The sequence below is a fragment of the Montipora capricornis genome, chromosome 11, assembly GCF_036669925.1.
Source record: "Montipora capricornis isolate CH-2021 chromosome 11, ASM3666992v2, whole genome shotgun sequence".
Lineage (NCBI taxonomy): Eukaryota > Metazoa > Cnidaria > Anthozoa > Scleractinia > Acroporidae > Montipora > Montipora capricornis.
The window spans coordinates 2,550,697-2,565,786 of NC_090893.1; the positions used below are offsets into that span (position 1 = coordinate 2,550,697).

The 15,090-nt window shown below is 38.6% G+C and overlaps 1 protein-coding gene across 2 annotated transcripts in view; it reads right to left on the minus strand.

Annotated features, from left to right (window-relative positions):
- The window catches only part of LOC138023706 (adhesion G protein-coupled receptor L2-like), a 69,681-nt gene that overhangs the window by 45,515 nt on the left and 9,076 nt on the right, over positions 1–15,090 (minus strand). Inside the window, exons 1-2 of one of the 2 annotated variants that reach the window (XM_068870749.1) lie at positions 6,834–6,952; positions 579–1,250 (exon numbers count right to left, since the gene is read on the minus strand). In XM_068870749.1, the coding sequence (XP_068726850.1) occupies positions 579–1,250; positions 6,834–6,894 (733 nt within the window). In that variant the 5' untranslated portion in view covers positions 6,895–6,952. Of the gene's footprint in view, positions 1–578; positions 1,251–6,833; positions 6,953–15,090 lie in introns of those variants that run through there. The other variant, XM_068870748.1, reaches the window with a different exon arrangement.

Sequence of the window (15,090 nt, forward strand, 5' to 3'; positions counted from 1 at the left end):
AGTATAGATACACATAAATTTATCTATGACTACACGGGGATACTGGGAAAAATACGAATGGTCTCGGAGCCGAACCTATACCCCTTCCGATTTCTAGTTCGGGTGCTCGGATGCTTTGTACGGATGTTCGGATAAAGGCGCTTTCCCGTTTGTCAAAACTGGCCTGCCAGACCTGTCATTTTGCAAACAAAATGTAACATTTTCAAGGAACACTGGCAAGATAATCCCTCGCATTCTTTTGGAGGAGTATATATCGTCGTGGAAGACCGTTAATTTGAAGGCGTTATAGAGTTAAGGCGCTTTCCATTTGACAGAACTGACCGGCGAGACCGGGCATTTCGAAGGACTAACTATACAACGCATCCAAATTAACACACGTCGAGGATGATATATACTCCTCGAGAAGAGTGCGAAGGATTATCATGCAAGTGTTCCTTCAAATTGTTGCATTTTCTTTGCAGTTCTGACAAAAGAAAACCGCCCTTTGTACTTCCAAATGCCTGGTCTGGCCGGTCAGTTCTGTCAATTTGAAATGGAAAGCGTTACACTGCACAGTGATTGGACAACAACTTACTTACTCATTTGAACCTGAAATAGCTTTTTCACATGAGAATGACCCAATGATGTGTTCCAAGTCATGAACTCATCGTACAATGCCCCGCTTTCTAAATACGGCGATGGAGGCACTCGTTTCCTTGTAGACAATCCATGTAACCTCAAGCGCGGAAGAATTGAATCGCCATTGCCATACTCCCCGGAGGTACTATTAACCTTTTTCCCGTTAATGTAAACACTGAGACAATCTTTAGTACGGTTCCAACTTATCGTAATAAAGTACCAAAGCTCTTGAAGAACCGTAAATGGTATTCTCCAAACCCTTCCAGGCATAATTACTTCAACACAAAGTCGTCGGCTTTCATCTTCATTATCCGATTGATACACAAAAATGCCTTCTATTTCGGTACGATTTCGAGCCATTCCGAGGAATATTTGAGGAGATGTTGACTTCGGATTTATTTGCAACCACAACGCCACAGAATAACCAGAATTACAAGCTGTCATGTTAGCAAGACAAGGATCTGTTATGGTGCCTAAAATAAGGCAGGATTTGCCAACGAGATGAAGGTAGTCTGTTGTGTTCGGCGGTCCCTCGTTGCCAAGGAAGGTCGCTTTCTCCAGGGTCTTTTTATCCTTATATGGATATTCATCATCGAATGACCAATGGTGTGTCACGTAGTCAGCGTTGATTCCTGTCGAGGAAAATAGAGAGGGACGTCAAAATAACTGAAAAACCTTGAAAGTGTAAACCTAGCCATTTTTAGTGGCAGCATAGACGAGATAGATATTTTCGGAAAACGAATGATCACGAGTGATCGGTACGTAAATTCTCTTCACAATTTCAATGAAATATCAGTCAGACAGTTATTGAGAATGAAGAATATTATCAGCGTAAGAGGTGTAATCTTGATAGAACACCAAATTCTCATGACTACCCAACAAAGAAATCCAAGATACTAGTTAGGAGAATGAACGTTTCGATCGTAGAAATGAAAGAATTTAAACTGGGTTGAGTTACAAATGAGAAATTTGCGTTTCGCCAAAGAAAGTTATCGAGCAGCGTCGAAATTTAAAAGGAGAGAGGCAATTTGGAATAAGAAAAATATCAGGTATTTATGACCAATCTCATTCCTGAACGTGATGCAAAATGTCTCTAAAATCTATTTAGGTCATCCCTCTTTTTTTTTGTTTACCGTCAAATGCGTTTCCTGATATTGGGTCGGTCGGTCGGATTGAAAAAAAAAAACCTAAAAAAAAATCATAAGCATTCTCGGAATCGGAGGCCTGGTACCCTGGCATCATAGCTGTGGAGCCAGGAAAACAACAAGAAGTGAACCCAAAATCAATATGGCGGAAAAGTTGGCGGATGTTGTGGCAAAATGAAGACAGCGTGGGAAAAAGGATCAACCACCGAAACTCCTGTGCGACATAAAAATGGCTTAAAAACGTCGTTAACTTTTTTTTTTTTGGAAAATGCCCAAAATTTGGGTCGGTCGGACGACGCGAAACGGAGAAAAAAAAGGGGATGGCCTTAGTTTACAACAGCAATAAAGCAGCTCTCTTTTTGACTAGGTTCAAACAACTATGAGCTGATTGTTGGGCTGATAGATAAAAAGACAAGACGCCTCCAAAGGCGTATCCGTGGAATGCGCAAACAGTTGACTCAAATTGTCCACTTACAGTGAACTTCAAGTACAGGTAAACTTCGGAAAATGGCGAGAGATTACCAGAAAGATACATCTGTAATATAACTTGAAGTTGTCTGTTGTAAAAACTCATTATTAATGTTACTAAATTTGCAAATGCAAACAAGGAAGCCCTATTAGCGGGTTCTCGGGATACGGGATCGTTAATTAATTTATTTTTTGGAATGAGACTTTATTTAAATCCTACAGTTTTACTTCCTTCCTTAACTACGTTCATCCAAATTTACAACATCAGCCTTAAATCATCCGAAAAACTTATTACAGATCACAGTTCAACAACTTATCATGCTGGTCCAGTTGTTCAAAAGCCGATTAATGCTAATCTCAGGTTAAAAATGAACAAACGAGTTTTATTCTCTACTTCCAAATGCTGTTCAAGGCTGATATTCCGTGAAACTTTACATTAGAAGCAATCAATAAGCAAAGGAAGCTTTCACCAAAAAGATGATAACATGAAACAAAAGTGAACGCTAATCCTGGAATAAGGTAGTCGGCTATCGAACAACCAGTCCACGTATTCGAAGTCCGGTTCTGTAATCCTGGTTTAGTTTCTTGCAAACTGTTTAAATCTGCCGTGGCGAAGACAAGAAGACAACATGTGAACTCCATTTCTCAGAATGCTAAAAAATGTAACATTCCGTAATTGCGCGTTCTATAGTCCAGTCCAAAGTTTTAGTTTTACAATTCCATAATCTTGATTTCAGTATTAGAGTAACTTGGTACCAAACGTTTCACAATAACTTGAAATCTCGTCAAGGAAAAAGCTTAAATCCAGTAGTCCAGTCTGGGTTGAAATCGTCAAAACTCTTTCTATTATCGATTCAAAACTCAACAAAAGCTACAAGTAGTAAATAGTTCTCACAAACTACAAAAGTTCGTCATGATTCTACACTCGAGCTGAACAAAAAACTATCAAACACGAAAACAAAAAACCCTAGTGATCGCTTCTCGAGAAAACACTGTCTAGTTACTGCACTACCACACGTACGCAATGCGCTCCTACTTTAAAAAATATCCCGTATCTCCTCAGTCCCCCCCCCCCCTTCCCCAGGCAAAAATCCCATATCCCCACATTTTTTTACCTAAGTTTTCCCGTGTCCTGATCGCTTTTCGGCCTTTTGGCTAAGATTGGTTTCTACGGTACTTTTGTCAGTGCCGTAAGGGGCAAGCACAGAACAGTTTCGGTTGTTTAAGAAAAACAACCGCCACTTTTCTGGCACAGAGAGTAGGGTAATGCCCGTGGTTTACCAGGGAGGATGATGAAGATTCGGTCTGATCGACACATAACTAACAACTGTGGTACACGATATTGTTTTGACAGTGTCATGGTAGATATCGTTGTTAGATACCCCCTGAGAAGACATGTGGTACAGTAAAGTACTTAACGCAGAACGATTGAAGAAAATAAAAGCAAATCGAGAGACATTTAGCTTCAAGGCTGACAAGTTGATCATTTACAACTTCTTTTTCACCACAACCTTAAGCGTGTTCTCTGAGCTTCTGACAGCTTTCCAAAACCAATTTGCATTGAAGTCAAGCCCTTTCCGGCGGGGTTAGTAACTGGATAGGAGACGTCAAAAAACACTTGCTGTCAGGAACATACGACCAAAAATTCTATTTTAATGCCCAAAAATGCGAACTAAGCAAGGTACAGATTTTGTTAGCCTGCCTTACATGTATGCAAAACAAATATTGACGCAAAAGTAACTAAACAATGATATGTAGTTTTTAAGGAGAGCAGAAGGAAGTGTCGATCGAGAATAAGACAATTTGCGAGATGAAGACATCACAAATTTTGTGCCACGAATATAATACAAGTTACCATCAGCGAAAAACATTTCGGGAGATTTTTGTACGTTCAATCTGAGTTCAATTTTTCTATCGTACTTTTGGTCGTACAAGTAAAATCACAAAATCGAAAGTGACATCGATTTTAGCGGCCGCCTGTGATCAAGTTACCTTGCGTGTTTAATATACTGACGACTCACGAAACAAAGGATGCATTATCTGTGACAAAATGACGGCAGGACAACGGGTTTTTGTTAGTTTACTTTTTTTCTTTCAAGTTTTAATAAAGTTCGTCAAGATAAATGTGCGAATTTAACACAAAGATCTCAATCGTTGATGTTAGCCCAGGTGTCAGCTGAAGTTAAGGTTAGTACTTGGATGGGGGACCGCTGCGAAGTCCCCGTTGCGGACATCAGTAATTCGTTTTTTTAAAACTTGATTTCATTTTTTATTTTGTTTGGCCGTTGAAAGCTATTTTCTTATTTTCTTTCTACGTCCAAACGGCTGAACAAACCGGTTCCCAAGAAATATTAGAGTATTCGTGCTATGCAAAATACTCCTAATGAAGTATTCGTTCTGTGCAAAATACCGCAATGTTCACAGCGGAACACAGAAGTATAAATACGAAGCAAGATCTTGAAGAAACGTAAAGCTTGTCCTTCTCAAAGAAAAAACATCTGTCCACTCAATACTATGTCAAGCATGGCCGGCGGAAAGATTCCACAATAAATAATTGCTTTCCTCGTTACAACAGAACTGTGTCGCGGTGGCCGAGTGGTCTAACGAGCGCACCTGATCGCAAAGCGCTTGGGAAGAATATGGTTTCTAAATGGGGCAGGGAAGTTCGGATATATTGCAGGGTATAACGGTAAATTCACCCGATCGGAGCTTAATTCAATAACCGTGGGGTATGCACATTTGTGACTACTAACAAAAAAAGGAAAATTTGACACCAGCTCGGTTTTAAGACGTGATATGCCTTCGGCATTCCACGTAAAAAATAACGAGCTCAAGCCAATGAGGAAAAAAAATATGCAAACTACGCCATTCCGTTTATTGACAGGGTCACGAGTAACTTCTGCAGTCTGTTTTGAAATCAGCGTTGTACACGGATTCCCGATTTCAGCACGACGGCGTCCGACGTGACGCCTTTGAGCCAGCAAGTCATGCTCGCTTTGGGAATTCGAAGCATGTAGTGGAGAGTTCCAGACTCCTCCGAGAAGAATAATCTCGTCAAACATATATTTGTTTAATACCTGAGACAACGGAAATGAAGCGACGCAATAAAGTTCAAAGTACATATTGCAACAGCTTTAGGAAGTAAAGATTTCAATAGTCCTCATTTTCCTACGTTTATGAGTTTGTTTTACTTATTTGCTGAAGAACTGAATTATGCAAATTTCCAAAATACGTTGGTTTGACTTGACCTTACAAACTTGACACAATACAGTCTATGATTTCAGTAACTTTCATTTCCTAAGAATTTATGCCAGGTTTTCACGGACGGATAAGAGGAGATGTTTTTTTTAAGCGAAAGAAAAGGAATTGTTTTCATGGAACAAGATAACCTTATGAAGACCCTTGCACCGAAAATTCTGCTTTGCTATATCGATTCAGCGTTTCGTCTCCTAATGCACTGACACCCCTGGCTTATTGTCGATAATAAATGTTTTGACTTCCACTTTCACGGTCATTCGCATAGTCCTTTTGTTTATAATTCCTTTTGTTTATAAACTAAGGAGTTGAAGGTTGGAAAGAGGATACCTTTTGTTAACGAATACTTAAGGATTTTAATCTTGAAATAAAATTTTGATTACATAAGAAATTCAAGTAATTCATGAAATGAATAGCTTTTTAAGCCACAAAGTTTAGCAAAACGTTTTCGAATATCGCCGTATTTTAGATATCTTGAGACTAACCTCCCATGTCGTGTTTTATGAATTACCAAAAGACGGGTAGTCAATTTATTGAAAGCTGTTTAGTAAATTACATGCAAAGGGAAGTAAGAGACACGTTTCAATGGGAATAAATCTTACGCACAAAGCAGCACCAGCAAATTAAATGGCAATGGCCTATTTTTGATCTGAATCGGGTTAACCGCATGATAAACAAAAAAGGCAGTTTGAGAGGAGAAACATTATTCCATAGGCTCTGATCATATTTACAGAATTGACAACGATGGTCAATATTATAAAACGTTCTTTCATCTGTCGACATTCTACCAGAATGCGATCATGACTCCAACATCTGAAACGTCTTGTCCTACCCTCTGTGAAAATTTGGTCGTTATCGCACATCCGACTGTCTTTATGCACTTGCAAGGGTTTGCGACATCACGCGTAAGGCTAGCGCTTATCGGCATCACTTCACAGACGACTACTAGAAAGTCATTTCATCTAGGACACTAAATTTATTTTATTTGTGGACTACTCCTAGGTTGGAATTCTTCAATCATGCATATGCATATACAACACTGATGATTCGACTGAAAGTTGGCGCTGAAGCACGAACAGTCAGGGATTAAGAAGTATCAGAAAGCCAGGTATTTCGCCTCTCTTACACTGAAGAGAGCGTTTTCGATGCGCACTTTGGAGTGAGAAGGTATAAATGATTCATGCTCTGGCAAATAGATGAAACACTGTAACCCTTTAATTTATCGGTAGGGAGACCTAAAGTTGTGTGAAATTCTACACTTGGCTTCGACTTTATTAGATTCTTAACTTAGTGCTTCTGAGTCTAAAGAACTCTCGCATCGAAACACAAAAGTAACAATGTACTTACTCAAATAAACAGATGTGGTCCCCAAAAGAAGGAAAATTGTGACCCTTCCCCAAGAAGTCATAGCACTTTCGATTGCCTTTATCGCTTAAATTACAACAACGAAGTTGACTCAGTCATTTTTCATCTCTGAAAAGACCGAAAATCCAACGGACCACTAAGCACGTTTTTAATTTTAGAAAATCGATGTAAATTAACAGCGGTCTTATCACCTGACTATAATCAATAAGCGGATGAAAACTGAACATAAACTGGTGAGTTGACAAGAAAAGATGATATTAATCTTTTTTTCTCGACAAACAAAAGAGGACATATCATAAAAATTTCTGGAAGGCACCAGCTATAGCAGTTGGCAGTGTTACAGTATTGTGTATACAGACAAATGAATTCAAACTACAAAAGACACGTAATTTTTTCTCAATAATTTTTCTTTTCTTCAATCAACGCAATTATGTGGTAACAACAAAGAAGGAAAAAAAACTTGAGAATAGACTAATAACTGAAGAAGACATAATTTGCAATCGTACCGTAGATAGAAGTGGGTAGCTATAGGGAGTTTAATTAAAAAGGGAGAACGACGGGCAACATCAGCGAAAACGTCACTCCAAAATATCACTTAGCGCTATCGCAAGAATTTCGCGATAACTCCGTCTTGTTCAACTTGTACAAAACAGGCGAAATATTCTGTAACTGGATGGGAACGAACGGTTTTAAAGTAAACTAGAAAATGAATGGTTAATTCATTGTTATATACTCACGTTGTCGTCAAAACCTAAAATTTGGTGATATCACGTTGTTGTTTTCTGGAGTACGGCAAAGAAATGCACGGAAATTCGTGTTGCACGTGCAGCACGAGTATTTTTCCTTTTTTGACCAATAATATTCTTTCTTTGTGGCGTCGAGTTGCCGTAGCAGTCGTCTTTGCTTAAACTCCCTGGTGTTTCATTTTAAAAACGTCTGGAAGAAAAATAAGTTGGGAACATCCCGAAATTTTGCTGCTAGCAAAATTATCAACGTTTCGTTAAGAAAGAGTAGGAAAACCGAATTGGCAAAATGGCAATTCGCAGGAATTGTTCCGACGTAAGCTATTCCACTGAGGATGCAATTTTTAACCGGAATAAAGTAGTCATTAACTAAAAAAGGACAAAGGACGTAATACCTCACCGATGCATTAATTAAGCAGCGCTTCCTCGCGAAATTGTTGACAGCTATAATCGTTTTAGGATATAACTAACCCTACTAATTTTAATTGCAAACGCTAAGGAAACACCCATTTGATGTTTCGTGCATTATTGGTATTTTGTTAATTTGAATATAGAGGTGAATATTTCTCGGTTTTAAGAGAACAAGGTTATAAGTTCTGTAGGAATTCAAATAAAGAAAAAATGGCACGGTAATTTTTGTTAACGTGTTTTACTTGTTGAGATAACAAATAATAGTGCATGGTCCTGTTGTATTCTAACAACGAAGGGAACTATTAGTTTTAGTTTCAATTAGCCAGCCACTAGTCTGAGCCACGACCTGTTCCTGTATGACCTGTTGAAGCTCGTTTTGCAGGGCTTATCGCTGGCGTTTTGGCCGGGGAACAATGCTAATTTGAACTGCATTGGGGACAGGGGAACGAAGGCAAAGTATCTTAGGGAATAATGGACAATAAACCATTTTAGGGACTAAAAAGCTGACAACAAGTTTGGAAGTAATTTCGGGGACAAGGGAACACAAGCAATTTTTTAAGGGAACAAGGAAACAAGAACCTTCCCTCCCCCCCCCCCCTCCCCCCGGGAGGCCTGCATTATTTTGGTGATTATCCGGGTTCAATGGAAAACCTGTCGAAGCCCTTTCAGGTAGACGTGTATATCGGCTCATAATACTGTAGAAATACTGAAAGTTGTTTTCTGGTTATATTTTTCCGTATTGATAATAGCGATTTTTAGATTGGAGTACGAGGACGACTACGAGCCATTCTTGGATCGACCCAAGGCTCTGGGAAACTCTATTTAGGAGAGCATGCGCCGTAGGGATCTTAAGGCCAAAAATTGGCTATTTGAACCTTACGGCGCCTGCTCACTCCTCGTGCTGACATGAATGCACCAATTACAGACGCTTTCTATTGTTCTTCACGAAAACCAATAAGAAGACAGAGCTCTTATCTCCCTCAGTCAAGAGAAGAGCTCTGGGGTCGAGATTGGACCACGAGTACGAGTTTTCCGTACTGAGCATGCGCTTTAGGTTTGGAGGACGAAAAATTTCGAATTGCGCGTGCTCAGAACTTGAAACTCGTACTCGTCCTCTTACTTCAATCTAAAGGTCGCTAATATGTGAACGTGCCATTGTTACTGAGAATAGTAATTTAGTATAGTTAGGAGGTGACCAATAAAAAAACACTAAGCACATCATATACTAATTTTCCTAGGGCCTGAAAATTTTAAAGCTTTTTCAAATAAACGTTTTACTCCACAGGTGTTCAAAATTATATGAAAAGCTCATCAATAAACATTATTCTCTCAGGGTATTTTAACTACTAGACATAAAAACCAGATATTAAAAAACTTTAAAATCATTCATACCACTTAATGAATAATAAATCTACCTGTGCTAGCCAAACGTAAACTCTTTTAATAAATTCCTTTGAGTTTCTTTTAAATTGATGTAGCGCTTTACTGAGGGCTCTAAGCGCCGCACATGGAAAGAAAAGTATCAACAAAGGCCGCCCTCGAATAAACGTCGCGCCCAATCAGAAGAATGAGTCGTTCATTCGAGTATACAGAAGCAAGTGCACCTTACAACTCGACAATGCGAAGTGGCCATACTTTGCAGCTCTTTCATCAAGTTCGTTCTTCAGAATTTCCGCAGTGTGCAGTTTTGTTGCTAAAGCCAATAATTTTGCTGGTAGAACAAGACTAACCTCTCTCTGAAACTCTAAAGATGTTTCTGTTTTACAAATGATCTACCGCAATGGTTGTCAGTGGTAACTTAAGAAATATGATTTTGAAAGAAACCGCGGCCGCCCTTGAATAAACGCCGCATCGGACACGCTCGAAATTTAGTAAACGCCGCGGCGTTTGATCTAGTAAATACGATATCCACTGGATAAAGTTATCAAGCCAACTACGACCTGGTTGCATGCAATGTGAACTGTATCTTTCGGTATCAGAGCTGTCATTTACATATATACTAGCTACACATGCAACACTTTCTACGAAGAGAGGTCGCTTTCATTTGACTGTTAGGACAGCTAGGACATGGATGTTTGTATTTCGGCTCTCAACAAGCTCTCCTTGACGTATGGCACTGTCTGGCTATGGCCTCATACGCCACAGTCCGTTGAGTTACCAAGTAATTAACATCGCACGATGGGACAGATTACAACATTGGGAATCCTGTGGCATGCTCTCAGTGAACGTGTACTTTAAAGTCTCGCAAAACTTATCACGCACAAAAGGCTTTGACAAACGAAATTCAACTTCCATTTCTTATGTAATCTTTTCTTTCTTTTCGGTAAGTCAATAAGGCCACAAACCACATAAGTGAGAACGATCGATACCTTTTCCACGAGTCATTAAAATTTTAACATTCACTGTATGGCACGAAATGTAAGGCATGCGACGGCACGCGAGGAAAATACATGCAATTGACACGTCGTACATTCCATGGAAAACTAAAGGAAGTCTTGCTTTTGCTCAAAAAAACACTTCATACGATGCCATTGAAATGATATAACCATACAAAAAGTAAGGTGAATGATGTAGAAGATGGATGGACTGTATTGGAGAATACAACGTAAACAGCTGTTTTCTTTAGGATGGCATCATGCAACTTATTACAAGGACTATAGTTGTCACCAGAGTTATTAGTGCTTGTAAACGAAATTTGCAAAGCGTTAATTTTTAATGGCCTCCAATCATTTCTTCGTGCTGAAGTCACGATATCAAAAACAGTAATCAAAACAAAAAGATAAATTTTGTCGGTATTTCAACAACCTAGGCTTACTCACTACATTAAACTACAAATGGTATTTTGGACTGAAGAAAAAGACATTCTTTAATTCAGACTTCTCTTTTGGAGTCAGGTCAGTGAAAATACTTCTGGTATAGGACTGAAGTTTTGCTACTGCTGCACCCAGTCAGGAACCCATGACCCAGTTGAAATACGTTTATGTACGCTGACGACCTTAGGTTCTTATGCAACGGTTCCACGCTATAGTAACTTGTTTTTCCTTTGTTCGAAGAATAAAGTATTGTTTTCGACTGCGTCTTTTTAATTCTTTGTTTTTTCGGTGGGGGGTCGCTCGAGAGGCGCATGCGTAAGATTTCTCTGTCTCGTAGTAGGCAGTTTAAGTGGGATTCGAACTCCGTATCCCTTCCAGTTCAGAGGAAATCGCGATGACGACTAAATGACGGAAGACTACGTAGCAAATTCACGGGGAAATGTGTATTAAAGAGTTGTGTGCGTGACCGGGAACGAGTCTGTGTTTTCGTTGCACGCAATGCAATATCCGGTTATCGTTCAGTATTGTTAAGACAAAGTATTAAATGTTTTTAAATGTCATCGTACAGACTGCTTTTTGGTTTTGATTGGAATGAATGCACTTAACACCATCATTGGGTCACGGAAAGTATAGACCATGGACGTCGGACTTCGGACTACGGGATTGAAGCTGGATATTTACCAAGATATTGTAACAACACAAAAAAACCCACTGAAATACAGTGAACTTAAAGGAAGTCGATTAAAATCCTTCGAAAAAAATGTAGGCTCTTGTTTGCTAAATTGTGCACTTGAAGAACGTTTCACCTGGTGTAGAAAATGAAAACTGCCTAACTCCTCATCCTGGCTAATGCGAGGTATTGTTACTCTCCAAAGCTCGGCTAAGAGGTCCACTGCCCGCCATTTATATCGGCGAGTCTAACATAGAATACAAGGCTAGGACCAGAATTCTGGGCGTTACCTTGGATCAAAATCTGAGCTGGGTACTTCTGCAAGAAGTCATTAAAATTTTCGCAAGATGAAATTGAGCCCCCTGAAGAAATTCAATTTTCCAGCAAGTCTTGTGTGCGAGTCGTTTTATCTGAAAGTTATCCAGCCATCCATTACGTACGCGTTGCCAGTGTGGGAGACTGTAAGTCAGACTGAGTTATTCAAGACATTGGAAAGACAACATTGCCGTGCTGCGCATGCAAGGATTATTTTTGGTTTTCCATTGGATATGCCAACAGTTGACGTTTTAGCTACTGTAGAGTGGAACACCTTAATGCATCAATATAAATTTTCTATAATTAAGCTATTTTACCAAGGTTTCTATGGTATGTTTGCACATGCTTTAGCTGAACAGTTGATAACCCACAGCAACAGATCTGTTTTAAGAATGAACAATGGGTTGATAGCTCCGAGGTTTGCGTCAAAATACGGCCAAAACTCCATTGCCTATGGAGGGGCTGTCCTCTGGAACGCCATAGGTCGTTCAAAATGTTTTATTCTAGATTACACGGACATGAAATCCTTTTTGAAAAATGTCGTTAAATGTTGTGCTTTTAATGATTTTAATTTCAACGTTTTAGCCCCGCAAATGTGATAATTTCATATATTTTCAATAGTCGTTTTTAATTTTAATATGCCTATTTTATTATGAATGATTTTACCTTATTCCCTTGAATGTAGCTTTAATAATTTTTAGCATTTTATCACTATTTCGTAATTTTGTACACGACTTTAGCTTTGAATTTAATATAGTGTATAAATAAAGGTTGTATTGTATTATTATTATTATTATTATTATTATTATTATTATTATTATTACATTATCGCAGCAACTCCCAACATTGAAAATTAACGAACGAAATGATATATGAAATTAATCATATATCGAACTGCCGGTAATAAATCAAGTGAAGCTATGATCCTTGCAGTTATGAACACAATTTTAGCAATTGCTTAGAGAAGCCTGAAAAATTCAGGACGTCAACGGGATTTGAACTCGTGATCTCGCGATACTGGTGCGACGCTTTAACCAACTGAGCTATGAAGCCACTGATGTTGGGAGCTGGTCATTTGTGGGTTCGAATGTTCCCGTGATGAATGCCAAATGATATATGTGAAAACCAAATGATATATGTGAAATGAATCATATACTGAACTAGGGATATGATTTCAAGTGAAGAAGCTATGATCCTCGCAGTTATGAACCCAATTTTTAAATTTAGCAACTGCGTAGAGAAGCCTGAAAGTCCTGAATTTCTGAGGATTCTCTACGCATTTGCTAAAAATTGCGTTCATAACTGCGAGGATCATAGCTTCACTTGACTGTTGGGAGTTGCTGGTTTTGAAGACGTTGGAGAATGTTGTCAGTTGTATGAATTCAAAACAGACGCACCATCTTGCGAACTTTGTAAACTTACTAAAGTTCGGCTGCCGTATTTTTTTTAAAATGTTAATGCATTGCTTTCTCCATGGAGACCATATGTAATGCGCTTGCGTGGCTCCAACAATGTGGAAGACCTTTAAGGAAGATCTGTGCAAACAGATCCAACATTCTTTGCGCCACGCTTCGGGGATCACACAACAAAAGAAACATTGTTAAATAGGTATACTTATTTTACCTCTTTTTACATTTTTAACTTTATTTGTATTTTAGTGGATATATTTTAGTAGATGAAAGCCACCTTGAGGAAATTCTGAATAAAGCCATTATTATTATTATTATTATTATTATTATTATTATTATTATTATTATTAATAGCTTAAACGTTTCAATATCTTTATTTCACTTTTAATCGAAACGAATCGTTTTTTTTAATTTGTTGTAAAAAGATGTCTTATATCTATATTTTTCTTACTGAATGAATATATTGTATTTTTTAAATAGCTCTTTAATGTAGATAGATAAGGTTAGTTCACTAATGTTCTTCTTCTTAAATTTGTAAACCTGAAGGATTGTTTTAGGATTTATTACTTCTATACGTGCAACATATTTTGAGAAAACTGTAATGGTTATAATTAATATTAAACATTGTTTATCATTATTATTATTATTATTATTATTATTATTATTATTATTATTATTATTATTATTATTATTATGACTATTATGTTGGGAGTTGTTCGCTCAAAGTTTGACCAGTTTAAAACTTCGTGCAACAACATGGATGTACACCCAACAATGTTGGAACAACGTTTGGCCAACAATGTTGCGTCCGTTTGCATGGTGTAGCTATCATGCACGAGTTTCCAAAAGCTCAGTAGTAGAGCTACCGGCGTCGTAGGTTCGACTCCCGAAAAGGAGCACTCGGATTCTTCCGAGTATCCCTGAGTCACCACTGGCGAGTCTCCTATACCTCCGAGGTAGTGCATCCGAACTAGTAATCGGAACGTCGTAGGTTCGACTCCCGAAAAGGAGCACTCGAATTTTTCCGGGTATCCTCGAGTCACCACTGGTGAGTCTCCCATAGCTCCGAGGTAGAGCATCCGAACTAGTAATCGGAACGTCGTAGGTTCGACTCCCGAAAAGGAGCACTCGGATTCTTCCGAGTATCCCCGAGTCACCACTGGCGAGTCTCCTATAGCTCCGAGGTAGAGCATCCGAACTAGTAATCGGAAAGTCGTAGGTTCGACTCCAGAAAGGAGATTCTTCCGAGTTTCCTCGTCGGAGTCACCCACCACAGAAAAAGAAAAAGAAACACCCTTTCATTAATTTACCGGGCTGTAAATCTGCTTCATTAAAAGTAAGCGTGAAAGGACCGTCTTTTTCGTTTCAGAGATTAGTACATTTGACTAAAACGAACGTTTTGTAAACAGATATCTTCCCAATACGGACAGCAAAACGGAAAGCGGTTAAGAAATGTATGCATTGTGTACTACTTGTGATACTATTTTTTTTTTAAGTTTATGCCATAAACGAATACCACTGTACAGTTATCAAAAGACTTGCAAAATTATAACAATTGATTTTGTTCAAGGTTTTTTTTAAATAAAACACTCAACAAATATTTTAAAAAACGCACTTTGTGTGCTATTTTAATACCACTGTGATTCCTATTAAAGAAGCTCTTTTGCCACAAGTCATAAGTTGTCAACGAGTCCATTGTCAAATAAAGCTAGAACCCAGGGGAAACTCATAGTCAAAGCATCGTATTCGCCATTAACCCTTTCACCGCCAAAAATGCAAATAGATTTTACTCTGTCTAGCGCCAGACGATTTTACTCGTCAATAGGGAAGCCTTCGGCAATGAAAGGGTCAATATAACAGAGAAAAATAGGCACGCAT